At 43.1% G+C, this 20,230-nt stretch overlaps 1 protein-coding gene across 1 annotated transcript; it reads right to left on the bottom strand.

Moving 5' to 3' along the window:
• Positions 1 to 4,476: 4,476 nt before the first annotated feature.
• On the bottom strand, positions 4,477 to 13,029 carry LOC123106604 (V-type proton ATPase subunit C). Its single transcript, XM_044528710.1, has 12 exons — positions 12,218 to 13,029; positions 12,068 to 12,136; positions 11,860 to 11,993; positions 9,269 to 9,368; positions 9,058 to 9,128; positions 8,106 to 8,247; positions 7,781 to 7,897; positions 7,572 to 7,697; positions 7,374 to 7,457; positions 7,206 to 7,285; positions 6,982 to 7,103; positions 4,477 to 4,921 (listed from the first exon to the last, which is right to left on the bottom strand). The coding sequence occupies exons 4-11, from the start codon at positions 9,272 to 9,274 to the stop codon at positions 7,001 to 7,003; spliced, it is 729 nt and encodes a 242-aa protein (XP_044384645.1). The 5' UTR covers positions 9,275 to 9,368; positions 11,860 to 11,993; positions 12,068 to 12,136; positions 12,218 to 13,029; the 3' UTR covers positions 4,477 to 4,921; positions 6,982 to 7,000.
• Positions 13,030 to 20,230: the final 7,201 nt, after the last annotated feature.

Raw genomic sequence — 20,230 nt, 5'->3', positions numbered from 1 at the left:
CCTGCTGCCTTTTTCGCTGTCGCTGTGTATACGCTGCCCTGCCCTGCCCTTACCGTTTATTGTTGCTTGTTGCTGCCGGACTGCCGCCTCCTCTGTTAAAAATACAAGACACGTTTGATTTTCTGTAGCCTTTGACACATGATTATAATGGCAATTTCCACCAATAATATGCTTGCAAACTTAGTACTAAAAGACATGCAACATTTTTTCTTTGCAAAACAAAAGAAAACGATGTTACTCTTGCATGCTAACTCCATATACTTCTGCATGTATTAGCGTCAATGTTTCGTTGGCGACAAGAAAATTTATGTGTCTTAACTTACATTTTGGAATGGCGGGAGTAGTACAAACCATCTCCATGTCATCTGCTTACAAACCATCTCCATGTCATCTGCTTCTGGTTTCGGTGGATGTTCGTTGGATACTTGGATCTAGGTCATCCCTGTTGTTTTCTCCCACCTAGGACCTCTATATGCATGCCACCTCTACTCACATTAGCATTCAATCCTCAACTGCATGAAGGGTGTCATTCTTTTCGAGCATCTCTTTTATCGTTCTCCTGATTATTCGGCACTTTATTCGCCCGGTTGTATTTGCTATGTTCTTCTTGCCCTCATGAACGCATTAAACTGACTGCTTAGTCTGTCAAGTGCGTCTTCTTAGGACACAGCGAGATTTGAACACTAGAAGAGAATTAGACTTGAAACTATGGTAAGCACTTTTAGTAGTTTAGACTCCTGCAGGTGTGTGCTTCCATACGAGTCTATCCATAAAATCACAAGCATTTACAGGATACAAGAAATTAACACCGTATTATTAGTGCCAAATAAGTTTTTAATAAGAGGAACATTCAAGTTTTGGATTGAGGAAACCAAAGATGAGAGACCGTCTAAGGGTAAATAAAGCCTTGATTTTGAATTCGACGATGACTATGATATTTCCCCAAAAAGGGTACCTAGGTTCATCCCAGATAATAGTATGCCTTTACAAATTTGCAAGGTGCACAATCTAAATGATTATGATTTATCTTTAAAACTGAGCTTTTGAAAACAGATTTAGGCACATGCTTAGGGCAACTCTAGCTGACCCCATAGAAATGGTTAACTCCTCAAAATATTAAACGTACCTAGCCGAACCCCTATCCGGTTAGCTCCTCAAACTCAAAGGAGTTAACTTCCAGAACCCACCAAATTCACGCTACTACTTTATCTCGTGCTTGTATACTTGCCTATGAGCTATATTATACCTACCAGACATCTATTCTTTATTATATCTAGCTCTAAACACGTAAACTCACAAAGGCCTATCATGAATGTCTTGAAAACAAACTATAATAGACAGACGTTTTGTCGAAGTTTATATTTGAATTTCAACAAAAAAAATATTAGGCTTGATCTCTGACTTTAGCAGGAATGATAGGGAGATGACCCAAATGATCCACGGGAAGTTCCATGTCCAGAGCATAAACGAGATTTTTAATTTTAGTTTCTAGTCATCGTTTACATGCCTACTTAAGAGAATATAAGTTTTTTGCTAATTTGGAGTTTGTCCCGAAATCTTACAAATCAAGCGTATTCTTAACAATTGTGGCTTCCTGCATATTAGCTTGTGCACATATTACCATTTGTTTAGCGGATGCACAGATCACCAAATCATCATCAAATAGAAGAGTTGGGTTTTTTTCCAACCCTTTTCTTCTTTGTTTTTCACCTTTTTGTTTCCCCCCCTTTTTCCCTAGGAAACCATGCAATTTTTTTTATAAAAAAAGAATATGAACATATATTCAGACATTCTTGGATAGATTCTTATAAATCAATGAAATTTATTAAAAATTCATGAACATTTTCATACATGGAACCCTTTTTTGTATATAGGAATACTTTTTAATTATAAGATGAACATTTATTTTTATACATATGAACATTTTCTATTGTTGTACGTCAACATTTTTATTTTCCAAAGTAGTTTTTCATGATTTAATTTTAATAATATTTTTAAAATTCTTTTACTATGACAAAGTAAAGTGTGAAGATGGATTGTTCAACCATGTCAGCTAGTGAGTTATTTACCCAAAACCACCATACTTGGAGTTAGAGTAACAACTTGATACCACATTTGAGGCAGGGCACAAGAAACCACCATTTTTGTGCCTAACGAATAACACAGAGCACTGATAGTCGGATAACCTCGCGAAAACAGCCAAACTGACTGGTTGGGCCCACCTGTAAGGCTGACGTGGCGTGCCTATGTGAAATTTTTTGCTGACTTGGACAAGGGTCCCACATGTCATCCAAACATTGCCTTCTTCCTCCTCATCTCTTGAACAGACATCTCTTCAACAGGCACGCAGAGGATGGGAGCGGCAGGGAAGGTGGGGAGGAGCTCGCCGGCGGCGGCCAGGAGCGGTGCAGGCCACCACACTCCCGTAAGAGAAAAAGAAGGCCACCACGCTCTGGTGGTGGAGATGTGCTCGTCGCGTCACCCGCCCTACTTGTCTGGAAGAGAAAAAAGGAGGGCAGGCGCATGGCGGCAGCGCTCCGATTGCTGAACGGCGGCGACAGATGGTGTTGGCGGTGTGGAGCTCCGCGACAGCGGGGGAAGACGGCAGCGGAGCTCGTGACTGGGAGCAACGAGGCGGGGTCGCACGGCTGGGGGAGCGCATGATGCGGGCGTGGAGCAGGCCGCACGGCCTGCTGCCGGGGTGCTCCCGCTCGATGCTTCCCTGCCTCCTCCCTTCGTTCCCTGTCGCGGCGCCATTGACGGCGAACTGGGGATTTGTGGCGCCTTCGTGTTGTTGTCCGCGCCGCGTGGGGCCGCAGGCAGAGCTCCGACGAGATCCCGCGCCGGCCATGTCCGCATCCACCTCCGACGGGCAGCCGCTTCTACAACGCGGCCCGCAGACGCGAGCTGGTCTCCCAGCGCGACGACTTGCCCTGGCATTGCCGCTATGCACGTCCTCTGTGGTGGCAGCGCCGGTGATGTCCATGGTTCAGCGCTCACAACGTGTTCGGTTAAATGCCCATAGAGAAAAGGAGAAAGAAATAAAAGAGAAAAGATGAAAAAAAAAATACTTTCGTCATTGACATGTGAGACCCTCGTTCAAGTCAGCAAAATTTCCACATAGACATGCCACGTCAGCCTTACAAGTGGGCCCAACCGGTCAGTTTGGCTGTTTTCGTGAGGTTATCCGACTATTAGTGCTCTGTGTTATTCGTTACGCATAAAAATGATGGTTTCTTTTGCCCTGCCTCAGATGTGGTATCAAGTTGTTACCCTAGCCCCAACTGTGATGGTTTTGGGTAAATAACTCTCAGCATTCTCAGCTAGCTGGAGGATCAAGGGTCGGGTTTTAGTTGTCATGGATCTCCCTCTTTAGATGATTGTGATATGCTGGAGTTTTAATGTGCTTGCCATGATCCAGGAGTCTGGGACATCTATTGCACGAGAAATTGGCAAATTGCACACGTCGGGAAATAATTAAAAAAATTATACAATAACACACACACACACACATCATTTATTAGTTAAAAGTTCATCATTTAATTGTTGCATGCCGCTAAATCAGCTCGTGTATTAATTAACATGCACTAAGTTAATGTTTTTTGGTCTCGTATTATTACTATAAATATGTTTTTTTGCGGGTAAATATGTTAACCTTCTCATGAGATATCACACGCTAGGAGACTTCAAAAAGAGAAATGGAAGTTTAGGAAATACTTACACTTTTCTGGTTCATATTAATCATGTATGTTGCTAGAATGTTAAAATACTTAACACTTTTCTTGTTTGTTAGTCATGTACTCCCTTCGTTAAGATGTTTAGGATATAATATGGACTACATACAGACTGAAATGAGTGAATATACACACTAAAACACGTCTATATACATCGGAATCAGAGAAAAGCTACTCCTCCGATCCATATTAATTGACGCACATCTTATATTTGTGAACGGAGGGAGTATGTTGCTAAAATTAATCCCACTCCCTAGATTAGAAGTAGTGGATAATCATTTTGATGTTATGCAGCGGCCAAGGGCTAATGAACTACTAGCTGTTAATTATGTCGGAGTAAATAGGGATCAAGGCAAGGCATTGGTGTTGTATAGTCTGTCAATGTAACTGTATTTCTTGTCTTGATCCAAATGTGTGTCAGTCACAACACGTGGCGCCCAGTTAGTTTAATCGATCGACAATTCTCGGCATAATCTGCCCCTTGATCGCGCCCTTTTTCATCACCACTCGGCACTTCTTTTGCACATACTACATGATTAATTGCACAAACTGGAGCTATTGCAATACAACATGATGCTGAAGATGGTATAACAAATAACCCACACAAACCCAGGGCTTAGGTCGTTCATGATCCTTTCCTATAAAATTGGTAAATGTGCTCCGGTTACTTCATTTCAATTTTTTTAACTGTAATTAGCCCACACCCATCTGACAACCTAGCAGACTACCTGCCAGTAGCAACTACCTGTCCATTGTAATCTTTAACTCAAAGTTCTTTACAGTTTGTGAGATCACTTCAACAAACGTATGGTGATTCCATCAGCAAAATTACATGCACCAAGAACTGGTAAGCGGCAGGAACTTAAATTCTTTGCATGAAAATTCCCAGACAAATAAGGAAAAAAAGTACGAATGGAACTAAAAAGTTGCATCTCAAGTTGTCAATAAATTGACAATGAAGCACCACTGTATGTTCAAGATTTGGAAAGGAACATTTTTCACTCTCAACATGAGGAACACACCGGCTACACAGAGCATCTTTGCCGGACAAGCTTGACATAAGCAGTACCATTGCTGAAGAATTTATTCAGATATCATTCCTCTAAACTTGTTTTGGTTTGATGATGAAACAACTTCGGTTTTCAATCCTCTGTGAACACAGCCTCTGGTTTTTAAGCACTTTTCATCTGCAAAAAAGAAAAAAAAAACTATTTAGAGCTATAAAATTATTAGTCACATCTATTGCACAAAAAGTAGCTGGAACGAACATGCATTAAGTGGAAAAAAATGCACAGACATGCAAAGTTACAATCTAACAGTCACAGCTATTGCCAAGAAATTCAGTGGTTCCTGCAAATGCATGGTTCATGTAAATACAGTAGGCTAATACTCACCAGGTGACGAAATTCAGAAAAATGGCTTATGTTACTTTGAACTTAACCCTTTTTAAGTAAAGTGCATACAGATACAATGCTGGATAAATCATTTCCCAAGCTTATTCCTAATCTCGCACTTCTTCATACTAAACCTAAGTTCGTAACAAGCCATTGCCCATGCCAGCATCACGCTGGTTAGAGACTTAATTGGTTCCTAATCACATCACTTGATTGGTGCCTAATCACATCACTTAAGAAAAAAGGGCTGACAAACTTCTCTGTTTGATCTCTGATGTAAGGACTTGTGACAGTAGGTGGCGGCGCGACCGAACACACTTGTTGTATTTACATTAGGCACTGACTTATCTAGTACCCCAGTGCTTGTTTTGGGAGTACATACAGTAAAAGGGCTCAACGACAGAGGATGGAAATAATGATTTAAGGAGTTGAGTGGTTCTAGTAAAACAGCTAAATGACGGAGGATACAACATTTGAATTTTCTGACATTCCACTTGTTTGAGTCCATACATATTTTGACTCCTTTTGAGCTCAATGATGTAGGCAGGGACAGTATCAGATACCTTGTCACCATTATCTAATCACCAGAGCCTCACGTCCAAATTTACCCCCATCCCCAAATCAACTAATCAACCAAACGGATTTGAAGTAATCAGCATACCATAAATCTCCAAAAGAGAAAACGAGCAACCAACAAATTACGAGAAAAATGTATTTACCACCATCGTCTAAAACAAAGAGGTCCGGAACTTGATGACCATCCACACTGAGACACACACAACAGCAGAGCACCGAGACGCACATCGATCACCCACAATACCAAACAGGCAGGTCCGGAAATCGATCACTATCCACTCAGAGACGCACACAGTGCCAGAACACCATGGACACTAGGTGCGCATCGATCAGCAGAGGTTCGAAACACCATGGTGCTTATCTTGAGTAATTTCTAGAAAGTTACAGACAATTTTGTTACTATGTTCAGGGCAAAAGGACTGGCTACAGGATTGTGAGCCTGCTCACATGGTATGCTTATTGTTCTTGCATTTTTTGTGGAATTGCTTTTATGATTAGGGAGGGAGGTGCAGATTCTAAATTTATTAAACTCTGCTTGAAGCCTGCAGTGCAGCCCTTTGCCAATTTTATGACAGTAAACTGGCAATCAGTAAATCAATCATAAAACATTTCTGGATTTAATTTTCCCTTTGCTTGCCACTGAACCTGGCTACAGATTTCTAATGGAGTGCAGACTATTCTTTGAAACTACCTTGTACTGGCCAACTCACAAGACCGCTCTCCTGCAGAAAAATAAAAATAACTTACATGGTCACTCATTTAGAATTCTCTATCTGACATGATTTTATTCAGTAGCTTCTTTCTATCTACCAATGAAAATCCCTATACACACCGCTGTACTTTCTTATTTTCTTCTGTTAGCAATGGGAGAATTTCCATGATCACTCATTTGGATTTTCTGACATTCCGATCGTTTGAGTCCATACATATTTTGGTGGCAACATCCACATACGAACACTTTGAGTTTAGGTTAACATCACATGGTATTCTAGTTGAGGATACTAAATATATTCAATGGTCTAAGTCGTCAGCTTATGTGTCTAAGATAAGCATCTGCCACTGTTAATGTTTCTCATGTTGCTGTTTCTGATGCTTTGTAGTGACATAAGTAAAAAAAATCCAATGTAGTGATTTAGAAATATTTCTGAAGACATTGTTTTCACAAGTAGTATTTCAAAATACTGATGTAAGGGGTTGAGTGTTCCTAGTAAAAGAGCTCAACGAGGATGGAAATACTGATGCAAGGGGTTGACCGGTTGAGTGGTTCTAGATCTCACCTCCACGTGCACCCCATCCTCAGACAACCTTGATGCTGAATGAAACATAGTGATATGGGTCGGTTTGACCAACCAGTCCCATAAGAGCAAACGCATCTTCTGAATCTGCAGAATTCCAGTAACTGCAACAAAGCATATCATTTAGCCTATATATGTTCTTCTCAAATTGTTTATATTTCATGGAACAATAACAAAGTTGGGTAAAAACTAAATGTTTGAAGTACCTCTTTCCACCACCAGTCAATTCCTCCAAGGCGTTCCTAATTTTCCCCTCATTGTCCATAGATGGAACAAGAACCACTGACTAATGGAAAAGAAGAGAAGAATATTTATACAAAAGCCATTTAGTGCATGGTTGAATTTAGAAGACACCAAAAACAGATGGGAATTACCAGGAATCTAGCATGAGGGCCATACCGGAGACGACTCTCAGAAAAGACAAGCATAGTAACGACATGCATCCAGCGGGAAAAAACCTATAGTACAGACAGTACAGTGAAACCAGATACCTAGATGACAATATCAAACATGCTGGGTTTTATAAGATGTCCAGGTGAGGACCATAAAAATATGTTATGAGAGATATGTACCTCGCTGTAGCTTCCATATAGCCACTGCAAAAGAGAGGCCTTTGTAACTTCCTGGTCATGAACTAACTCCTGGATCCCTTGCTTTCTTCTTTCGTATGCCTCGGGGCTAAACATAAAGTCGCTAACCTGGAATTCATTTGAAAGAGAATTTAGTCAAAGACAAAATACTAGAAGAGGTAATATGAGCAGACCAGCCAGATTAAACTTGCCTGAAAATGTTTCTTCCATGCACGATCCTTGAAATTTGGAACAGCCTTAGCAAATAGTGTAATTGTGTATAGAGCAGATTCCCGGTCCTCATAAATCTTTTTAGTTGATCGTGGTACCTGCATAGCAATAATTAGCTCAACAAAGAACAGACAAAATAGAATGGGCCACTCTCCCTCCCTCCCCCCCTCTCCCTCTATTTATGGATGCAGTTACTCCTCTGATCCTTACCAAAGAACTAAGACACCATCTTACTCGTCAGGAAGAATCAGGAAAAGCATGAAGAGCAATGCATGAAGGCAAGAACTTGCTAGTGTTCAAACTTACCACCAAAGGATCAAGGAACTCATAGGTTGATAACCATTCCTTCTGGGATGTTATTGGTACAATCACCAAAAGTGTTACAAGATGTTCAGAGAACACCATATCTTCTGGTTGCAGGAGGCCGTAAAAGTCAATCTCTTTAAGGCTGTCATACAAGAAAAAAATTAATTTCTTTTGTAGGTAGGCCTTTTTTCAGTCGACTATTGATTTTAGAAAAAAGACTTAAGTAAGAATAGTAGTACAGTAGTAAAACTATGGAACAACTTCCAGAAGAACACAATTAGGCCTTGTTTGGAACACACGAATTTGGTCCTGTGCTCCAAACAAGCTCTAACTGTAGATGGTAAAAAACGCAACATCATTCGTCAATATTATAAGGTTAATAAAGCATAAATCCCAATGATGTGGTTAAATTTAGCTTCTTGTTCCAGTTTGACGCAACACCCTTTTTCGTAAAAGTAGCTTATATATTAGGTATGGACTATGGTGTCATAGGTATGTATATAAGAAAGAGTACAACCATGGCACCATGCAGATGGGAAATGGACATTAACTGAAAACCTGAGTAAACAACCTTTCAAAAAGCTACATCCCCATCAGTGGCAGTGCTAATTTATTGAAACTTCATAGGCAATGATTGCAATTTGCAATACTATCTTGCAAGACAGCAACAACAACAACAACAACAACAACAACAAAGCCTTTAGTCCCAAACAAGTTGGGGTAGGCTAGAGGTGAAACCCATAAGATCTCGCAACCAACTCATGGCTCTGGCACATGGATAGCCGGTCCCAAGCCCGGGTAAAGGAGGAGGGTTGTGATAGGCTTGGCGAGCCAACGTAAAAACTCAGCCACTCTTATGGAGATGAAACCCATATCTTGCAAGACAGCCATCTTAACAAAATCTTCAAACACCAAAAATGCATTAGTAAGAATCTCAAAAGTTTGTGATTACCTTACAACACCTTGTTTTCTGTTAACCACACGAAGCTTCCTTTGAACATCATCATACTTTGCCCTCTTTACCTGAAAAGGAATGCAGATTCATCATTGACATTACTGTCTTCCATTTTTATTACAACTAAATAACCATCCTACTCCAGAATAACTTATACATTTTCAGTCAACATACTTCATTGATTTCACATGCATGCTTAATGTGTTACCTTCATATCACTTTTCACATTGGAAATCTCAGAATTGATGATAGAGACTAAATCCTTGATAGGCGACTCCAGACAATATTTTTTCTCATCCTATAGAAACCTACACAACATCCAAAGCAAAGGTACACATGAAACACACAATAACATCCAAAGTAAACTTTTAAATCGCAGGAGGTACAGGAGCCCTCCAATTCTATGTATCATTCACTTGTTTGCTGATTCAACACAGGCCTTGGGATTGCATTGCAGATTTGTAGGTTGGGGTTGCAGGCTTGTAGCTTAGGTTTTCAACATACATAGCTCACTGCCATGGCCATGGTTGTAGGTTAGGTTCAGGTTCAGGTTGTAGCTTAGGGTTTCAACATATAGTATACAGATCTGGCACTCAATTTTTTCTTTAGATGATGGCTTGTGGTGCCCTGATCTGCTGCTTTAATTTGCTTGTATGAAGTGAATAAGTGACAGCTCAAGAACCTTTGTGATATATTTATATTGAATATGTAAGAGAATCTCATAAAAAAATTAAGAGAGAACCTTCTGATGTTATGGTTGCATGACTTAATTATTAGGTCTCAATCCAACAATTATCTCTTAATGTATAGTTGTAGAATGCTCTCAGTAACTCATTTTACATTGATTTAATTTGTATATATGTCTATCTGATTTTTGTAGGCTTGGCTGGGTCAAGCACTTCACCGATAATCCCAGCACCTCATGTGCCTCCAGTGAGCTCTGATGATCCAGCATGGAAGCATTGCACGATTCCAGACATGACCAAGAAGGCTTCTGTGGAATGCAACTTCTGCCATGGTGTTTACATTGGTGGTATTACTCGAATGAAGTACCACCTTGCAAACGTCAAGTATCAAAATGTCATTTTGTGCCAACAAGTTCCTGCTTATGTAAATCAAGAGATGAGGGAGTTGATCTCAAAGAAAGATGAAGCAAAGGAAAGAAGGCCAGGGAAGCAGCAATACACAGAAGTGATGTCAGTTTGGATGGAAATGATGTTAGGGCTGCTGATGAAGATGACATCTTGGGTGGTGGTAGTGGCGGTGGTTTGCTTCTATTATCAGTGAAACGACAGAGTAAGGGCACCACATATGGTTCTATGGATAAGTTTTGCATCAAGACACCATAAGAGGTTATGGCTGCAAGGAAGGGGGAAGGCTTTTCTGCAAAGTTGCAAACCAAGTTGTCCACTCAAAGAAGGGAAGAGAGGAGGATTCGTGCTTGTGAGTATGTTTGTCAGTTCTTCTATGAAGCAGGCATTGCCCACAACGCAGTCCTACTTCCACGCTTTGAACTTATGATAGAAGCGGTTGGAGCATTTGGAACAGACATGAAAGGCCCCACTCCTTATGAAATGACTGGCCCTTTCTTGCAGAAGAGCAAGAAGAAAGACGAGGAAGGATTCGCTGGACATAAAGAAGCATGGAAGGTCACTGGATGTACTATCATGACAGATGCATGGACAGACAAAAGAGGAAGGGGAGTGATGAATTTGGTAGTTCACAGCGCCTATGGTGTTGACTTTGTTGATTCCGTTGACTGTTCAGATGTGAGAAAAGATGGCGAGATGGTATTTGAGCTTGTTTGATGCATAGAAGAAATTGGTGAGAAGAATGTAGTTCAAATTGTAACAGATAATGCCTCTGTCAATATATCAGCAGCATCAATGATGAAAGTGAAGCGCCCATCCCTATTTTGGAATGGTTGTACAGCCCACACAATTGATTTGATGTTGGAGGACATAGGCAAGCTGCCTATAATGGATCAAACCATTGCCAAAGGAAGGGCTCTGACTGTGTTCATCTATGCACATACAAGAGTTTTGGCATTGCTGAGGAAGTATCTTGGAAAAGACTTGGTCTGTTCTGGTATTACTAGGTTTGCCACAGCATATATGAAATTGAAGAGCATGCAGGACAACAAAAAGGAGTTGCAGAAGTTGTTCAGGTCCGACGAACTCAATGAGATGGACCACCTAAAGAAGGCAATGGGGAAGATTGCAGCTAAAACTGTTCGCTCTGAAACTTTTTGGAAGGCAGTAGATACCGCTGTTAATTTCTTTGAGCCAATGGCAAATCTTTTGAGGAGGATGGATAGTCATGTGCCGGCAATGGGGTCTCTTCATGGCTGTATGTTGGATGCAAAGAAAGAGATCTCCGTGAGGTTTCACAATGACAAGTCTCGATTTCTAGAAGTGTGGGACATCATTGACAAGAGATGGGACAACAAGTTGAAGACTCCATTACATATGGCTGGATACTACTTGAACCCATACTACTATTATCCAAGGAAGCTTGATATTGAGATTGATGGTAGTTTCAAACAAGGACTAATAACTTGTATTTCAAAGATGATTGAAGAACCTATCATGCAAGAAGAAATAATCGATGAGATTGACCATTCTCAAGAGGGATAGGGTCATTTGGAAGGGAAATTGTTGTACGACAAAGGAAAAACAAAAGGTTTGATCCAGGTAAATGGTTGCCTAATATTGTTTCTTTTGATGTTATCCTGCCCAAAGGTACGCATGAAACACACACTAACATTCAACTATTGTGTAAGAAAGAGAAAGGGCATACATTGATATACAATCATCCATGGAGAGACCACCGATTGTGACTGCAGTACTCTTTTGTTTTGATGCGGAGACACTCCCAATCTCCATGATATACTGATGGATGGTATTGCAGAGGTCTTGTACTTCTGCATTTAACTGAAACCAACCGATTACTATTAGATCATAGGAAATCGCAATTAAACAAATAAAATGACAGCAAAAGGCATTACATTGGTAAGGCTGTCTGCGACGCCATCCAGAACATTAAGTGTAGTTCTTCGGAATTTTGGAACGTTGAGCTAAACATGAACAAATGGTGTGCCTTGTTAGTACATAAATGTCTAGACTCTAGAATATACTAGAATCAAAGGTGTCCTTACCCTGTAGAGTGGTACGTGCAAGCCTGACAGGGATCTGTGCAATTCATCCCAAAAAGAGTCTGCATACTTTGAGGCACCAGCATCCTCCTCGCCCGTAGGTAGGGACAGTATCAGATACCTTGTCGCCATTACCTAATCACCAGAGTCCCACGCCCCACGCCCAAATTTACCCCCACCCCGAAATCAACTAATCAACCATACGGATTTGAAGTAATCAGCATACCACAAATCTCCAGAAACAAAAAAACGAGCAACTCGGAAATTCCGTAATCATCGGGGAAAAAGTATTTACCACCATCGTCTAAAACAGAGAAGTCCTGAACTGGATGACCATCTACACCGAGACGCACACAACGGCAGAGCACCCAGACGCACATCAATCACCCACAAAACCAAACAGGCAGGTCCGGAAATCGACCACCATCCTCTCGGAGGCGCACACAAGGGCAGAGCACCCAGACGCACATCGACCACCCACAGAACCAAACAGACAGGTCCGGAAATCGATCACCATCCTCTCGGAGACGCAGACGACGCCAGAGCACCATGGACACCAGAGGTTCGAAACACCATCCACACCGGAGACGCACACCGACCACCGACGAAACCACACAGATGGTCCGGAACTTGTTCGCCATCGATACCGAGACGCACGCAACGCCGGAACACCTGCGAGCGGCGAACTCACCTGCGGACCTGAAGGGCTTCCCCTTCAACTCTCTCTCCCTCTCTCCCCTCCGCCGCCTGCGCCTCCCGATCTCACCTCTCCTCCGCCGCCTGCGCCTCCCTCCCTCTCTCTCTCTCTCTCTCTCTCTCTCTCTCTCTTTTCGTGGGTAAAAAGAAATGAGGAGGCCCCACGGGGTGATAGGTAATCGCTCCGTCGTCTCTCCTCGCGCTCCGTCCGCTGTATCCGGGAGGTAATCGGACCGTCCGTTTAAACTGTGGACCGCCCAGATTCTTCGTCCCTATGTAGCATTATTTTTCCAGCACCGAAAATTCTACCCGATGCAGCGCCGTCCAGGAGGCGTGTGGGTTTTGGCGGGATTTGGGAAAAATAAGTGGGCCGGTTTCTCTTAACTAGTCTCTAGGCCTGCTCACGGCAAAATAAAGTGCGCCTTACGGGGTTGTGGCGACATTTTTCTGCCGTGGGTCGTGTTTATTTTGGAAGCGCCAAGTGCGTCAAATAGCCCTATAACATTCACGTGGCCGACTGAATATCTCCCGCGTATCTCTACTACCTAAAAGAAACGGAGCGTTCCGTTTCCCTTCTTACGTCAAAATTTCGTCCCACTCTTCGTCCCACCCCTCCCCGATTTTCCTCCCCATGCACCGGTTTTCCTCCCTCCCCTCCCTGTTTTTACTCCCCATGCACCGGTTTTCCCCCCTCCTGGTTTTCTACAATAGTTTTCATCCGGACAGACAAATCTAATTAATCTTTGGCAACACAATTAATTTGCCTATGTAATCAGCCTCTTCTTTGGTAACCACGCAATCAATTCATATACGATAATTGGCAAATCATATATGGTAATTGTCAAATCTTTGGCAACACAATTAATTTGCCTATGGTAATCAGCCTCTCTTCTTTGGTAACCACGCAATCAATTCATATATGGTAATTGGCAAAAAAAAGCATATGTGGTAATTGACAAAACAAAATCATATATGGTAATCAATCCCGGGCCCAAAGCAGCCGATCCTCTTCCTCGTCGGTTCTCCTTCACTCGCCGCCGCCACCTATGTGGTCTACCACTTTCGTTCTTCCCTCCATGATCGGCCGTACTGGCTGTTCGTCGCCTACCAAGGAAGCAGACCCATCCTGTTGTTTAGGCGGACAATGGACATCGTCTCAGAACATGGGCGCTTGTGGACGGCAGTCTGAGGTTGCGACGCGGCAAAATCTTCGGCAACGGCGATGTCTACCACGATCTCATGCGGGAACTGCATGAGAAGTCGTGCAACTCCTGCCTACAGTAAAAGTCTTCTCCCTGTTACGCTCATCCCAATCTCCCATCTCACACTGGGACACTACGGGACGTGCCATTCATTGTGCCCGATCAATAGAAAATTAGTCACTATGATTTGTGTATTAAGAATTGTCTGCCATATAGACTCCTGCTAGAACTGCTCCACAACTAGCTCATGAGTTTCACAGTGAAGAATCTCATGTTTTTCCCCTGCATTGTATGAAACTCGTCTGGGAGTGGCAATCATCAGGAAACAACAATTCAACTTTGGAAGCTAGATAATTTTTTGGGTTTTTTATTGAGAAACATATGTATGTATGTATGTATGTATGTATGTATGTATGCATGCATGCATGCATGTATGTATTTATGTATGTATGTGTGATTCATTCGTATTAGATAGGGAAATTTCATTATTTTGTGCATGTAGCATGGTTAAAAAGTCGAATACATTTCTGCTAAAAAGGAAGGACTTATTCTTACTTGATTAAAGGAAATGGATAATAAAAAATAAATGGCTCAAAAGCTCTACTAGAACTTGGTTCATGTGACCGTGGTTGATCGATTTCCATGACATTACTTTCCTCTGTTGTGGCAGAAAATATAATGTGCATATGATCATTGATAATACGGGGACATGAATCGGTTAAATTCCCAGTAGTAAAAACAAAATACGAGGCAATGAGGCATTGTCATCACAAAATTAAAGTGTGTGTCTGAGTGGGAGTGGAGGGATGGATCGTCAATCGGATGGGTCATTGAGAGAGGTGGTGACCTTCGATTGGGGAGGTGGAGAAATAAAGATAGTGGGTGAAGAAGAAGAAAAAGAAGAAAACAAGATTGTTGTTCGTGTTGAACCATTAGAGCAGGTATACCCCCGCTGCAACGCACGGGCAATTACCTAGTGGAGGAAAAATAATCGAACGTTCATGGAAAGAATTATTGTCTGCTACAGGTACAAAAACAGGTCACCTGGTTAATTCCAAAATATTAAAAATTACTCCCTCTGTCCCAAAATATAAGAACGTTTTTAATACTATACTAGTGTCAAAAACGTTTTTATATTATGAGACGGAGGGAGTATCATTTAAAACATGTGCAAAATTTAGAATGATTATATTTCAAAAAATGTTGATATACTAAGAAAAAGTTAGTCGTGTATTACAAAAACTGTTCATGCATTTGGAAAAGGATACTCGTGGATTTAAAGAAGGTTCATGCATTTGGAGAGAAAGCTCATGGATTCAAAATAGGTGTCTGAAAAAATCTCCATGCATTTGAAAATAATTAATATATTTTAAAAAACATGAATTTCATTTTTTTTGATGATTTAGAAAATGTTCATGCATTGAATACAATTCACAAATTGTGAAAAACATGAATTTCAAAACAGGTTTAAGGATTTTAAAAATGCTAATGCATTTCAAAAATCATTATTTTTATTAAATATTTGTTAATTCAAACAATGCACATACAGAAAAAAATGTCCATGTATTAGGATGGGCAATGCTAGGCGTCGGCGTGTCAGCCCAACGTTTCGCTCGGTCGCACGCTAGCTGTTGGATCCTCATCCACCTAGGTCGTCTTCCTCACACGTGCGTACGAAAAGGACTCCCCCTGCATCTCATCGGCCGCACACGCTCTCCGATGGCCATCCGCGTCGCCGGCCCCCACCCTCGTCGGCCATCCTCGTTGCCGTCTCGACCCATGTAACAGTTGCACCTGCAGTTTCAGCTCTCGGTGGCGACAATTGTAGCTCTAGTGGCGACGGTCGCAGCTCGTAGGTGCGCTCGCCGCCACTCATGCCCGTTAGTCGCAGCTCATCAGTCGCACACCTCGCCATTGCAACATCTCGCTCGTCCCGTTCCATCAAATTTGAGCTTCACTTCCAGCAAAAAAATCAAAGCATCGTTCTACGATGCAGCAAACCACGACGACGGTTGTAGCTGGATGCGACACTGGCGGTAGCAAATTCCGAGGCCGCTTGTACCATGTAGCATAAAAACCGCGACTCCCGTCCTCGCCGAATATTGCTTGGAGTACCCGCGGGTTGAAGCTTTTTTCAACTACGATTGAAGCTTATTTTGTAAACGTTTGCAACTTTTTCATCAAGCAGTGCCTGAATGAAACTTTGTGCACCTTTCGGTTTCATAAATGGTTGCGGCTTTGTCAGTTTGAAAGTGCTGGTTGAAACTTCCCTAATGACGGTTGAACCTTTTTAGATCTAGGCTTGAAACTTTTTTGTCAAAGATTGCAACACTGTATGCGGTGGTTCCAACATCGCATCGTCGGTTGTTCCAGCATCCCGCGTCATTGGTAGTAGCATTTTTGCTTGTTCTAGCAGCCTTATCTCGGATCGTGGGCACGCATGCTCGGTCCCGTGGCCGTCGCCCCCAGTACGCGTGTAACACCCTCGATGCGACTATATCTCCCACGTGTCGAGGCACGACTTAGAGGCATAATCGCATTGAAGGCATATGTCGCAAGTAAGGCAATCTTCACAACATCCCATGTAATATAAATAATAAAGGGGAGATAACATAGTTGGCTTACACTCGCCACGTCAATCAAGGTACATAAATAACATTACATCATTCAAACACTCATGGCCCGACTACGTCGCCAAAATAAAAGATAACCCAACATGCGACACGGTCCCGATCACCCCAACTGGGCACCACTACTGATCATCAGGAAAAGAAACATAGTAACGTTGAGAGTCCTCGTCGAACTCCCACTTGAGCTCGAGCGCGTCACCTGGAGCGGAATCATCAGGCCCTGCATCTGGTGTAATAGTAATCTGTGAGCCACAGGGACTCAGCAATCTCGCACCCTAGCGATCAAGACTATTTAAGCTTCTAGGTAAGGCAAGGTAAAAATATATGAGGAGCTGCAACAAGCGACTAGCATATATGGTGGCTATCCTGTTCGCAAAAGAGAGCGAGAAGAGAAGGCAAAGCGCGATCGAGAAACTAGAGGACAACCTGCGCAGACATTACTCCAACACCGTGTCCACTTTCCGGACTCCGCCGAGAAGAGGCCATCACGGTAACTCACACGGTTGATTCATTTTAATTAAGTTAAGGTTCAAGTTATCTACAACCGGACATTAACAAATTCCCACCTGCCCATAACCGCGGGCACGGCTTTCGAAAGTTCAAATCCCTGCGGGGGAGTCCCAACTTAGCCCATGACAAGCTCTCACGGTCAACGAAGGAATAGACCTCCTCCCGAGACGTTCCGACCAGACTCGGTATCTCGGTTCTTCAAGACACTTCGACAGGTTAAAACAAGACCAGCAACATCGCCCGAATGTGCCGACAAATCCCAATAGGAGCTGCACATATCTCGTTCTCAGGGCACACTCAGATGAGCTCTCCATACAACTAAAACCAAACCTCGTGTTTCCCCGAGGGGGCGCTACACAGGACTCTACTTTGGACCAACACTCAGAGGAGCACTAGCCTAGGGGGGGCTAAAATAAGATGACCCTCGGGCTCCGGAAACCCAAGGGAAAAAGAGGCTAGGTAGCAAATGGTAAAACCAATGTTGGGCATTGCTGGAAAAGTTTTAATCAAGGCGAACTATCAAGGGGTTCCCATTATAACCCAACTGCGTAAGGAACGCAAAATCCGGGAACATAACACCAATATGACGGAAACTAGGGCGGCAAGAGTGGAACAAAACACTAGGCGAGAGGCCGAGCCTTCCACCCTTTACCAAGTATATAGATGCATTAAGATAACATAATGATATCCCAACAAGTAAATAAATTTTCCAACAAGGAACGGCCTCCAATCTTCACCTGCAACTAGCAACGCTATAAGAGGGGCTGAGCAAAGCGGTAACATAGCCAATCAACGGTTTGCTAGGACATGGTGGGTTAGAGGTTTGACATGGCAATTTGGAAGGCTTGAAAGAAGGTGGTAGGCATCGTAGCATTGGCATAGCAAAAGAGCGAGCAATCTAGCATAGCAAAGATAGTAGTGATTTCGAGGGTATGATCATCTTGCCTGCAAAGTCGTCAGAGTTGACTGGATCTTCGAAAGCAAACTCAACGGGCTCCTCGTTAGCGAACTCGTCTCCCGGCTCTACCCAAACAAGACAAACAAGCAAACGGAACACAATCAACTACGTGCAAAGCTCAAACAATATGATGCAAAGATGATATGCTATGCGGGATGCGATGCGGGATGCATATGTAAAATGTGACAGGAAATGCAAGAACCTGGCCTCAACTTGGAAAACCAAGTGTGCCACTGGAAAGATGAGATGAAATCTCTTGAAAACGATATAAAGAACGCCGGATTCGGAGTTACGGTTTGGAAATGGCAAGCAATTCAAATATGACACCGGTCTGCGATTTACAACAAGTAGCCATCTAAATGCAATGAGATGAACAAGCTACAGCACCCAAACATGGTAAAAAAATACATGGCAGGGATGCATTCAAGATGCTTAACAAAAGTCTAGCACTGAGCTACGGCCAATTCATCCATTAATAGGTTCAAACAAGCATGGCAAAAATACATATGGCAAACAGATTTCAGACTTAGTGAAATTAACACTTGTCTGGAATCTCAGATCAGGTAGCACTCTTTGGAGCAACAAAACTACATGCTACAGGACCTGAACATGGTAAAGTAAAGCATGGCATGGAGCTACTCAAAGAGCTTAACAAAAGTCCCTTACTGACCTTGAGCCAAAAGGGATCAGAAAATACAATTGCAAGCATGTGAACATGGCAAAAACATAATCAGATCTCAGACTTAGTGAAAACTGGAGCATGCTGAAAACAGATATCAAGTAGGCATGTTTACGAGCTCGATGCACTCACTACAGAGCAAGTCATGACAAGCTAAGCATACATCCATCAAGAATACACAAAATGCAAGCTAAACATGGCAAGAACAATAACATAGCATGCACGGATCATTACAACATCATCGGCAAAATCGCTAACAAGTAGACAATCTGCCCAGATTCACGAAGTAGCAAAAGTAGAGCTCGATTGACTCAAGCTAGGGTGCTCCATAATTGCAAACAAAGACATGGATGGATATAGCACTACAATATTAACAAAACATCCTTACTGATCATCCTCAAAAGAGGCATGGATCACTAGGAAACAACATGAACATATGGCAACATGAGATAAACAGGTCAAGGACTTAGTGGAATTGCTAAGTCCCTGAAATCAGCACTACCAAGTGCCTCACTTTGCAAGCTTGTGCTAGTCACCACACACATCACAAAAATACATGGGTTGCACCTCTGGAAAGATGGCAAAACCCTTAACAAAACATATGTAGAGCTCATGGGCATATCATGCACACATTAATCATGGCAAAAATGACAAATATCTAAATGGAGTAGCAGATCTGACAAATATCTCAAGTAGCCCTCTTCTAACAGCATTTCTGGCATCAAGATTAACTCAAATGAAAATGATGCAATGGAATGAAATGATGTGCTCTCTGAGACGAACATTTTGATATGCTATATGCCAAAAACTGAGTTACGGATGCAAAGTTACGATGTGATGAACAGGAGCATATGAGCTAGGATTTCGGGCAAAAAGTCAACCCAAACGGATCTAGATCTGAGATCCGGCGGCACGCTTCCCGAGGTTTGCGAGAGATGCACTGTAGCTGGCCGGAGCTTGTCGAGGACGTCGGAGTAGGGCCGTCCGGAGCTTGTGGCGGCGAGGAGAAGGCGGCGCCGGCACGGCGGCGCTCACCGGCGACGAGGCGGCGCGGGGCAGCGCGATGGAGGCGGCGACCGGCACCGGTGACTCGGGGGCGGAGGGAGGAAGACGCGAGGCGGCGGGGCAAAGCACGGCGGCCGACGAGGAGGGAGAGCGGCGACGTGGCGAGGCGGTCTCCCGCGGGCGGCGGCGGCGGAGAGGCGGGCCGCGGGGGCCGGCGGCGGTGGGAGGTGGCCAGGCCACGTGGCGGCAGGCGGTTGGTCGGTGGCGGCGGGCGGACGCGTCCGGCGGCGGCGGATCTGAGGTTTTTAGGGTTTCGGGGAGGGGATCCGAGATTTG

This window comes from Triticum aestivum, chromosome 5A, assembly GCF_018294505.1.
Source record: "Triticum aestivum cultivar Chinese Spring chromosome 5A, IWGSC CS RefSeq v2.1, whole genome shotgun sequence".
NCBI classification, from domain to species: Eukaryota; Viridiplantae; Streptophyta; class Magnoliopsida; order Poales; family Poaceae; genus Triticum; species Triticum aestivum.
This window is presented reverse-complemented; position numbering and strand designations above follow the sequence as displayed.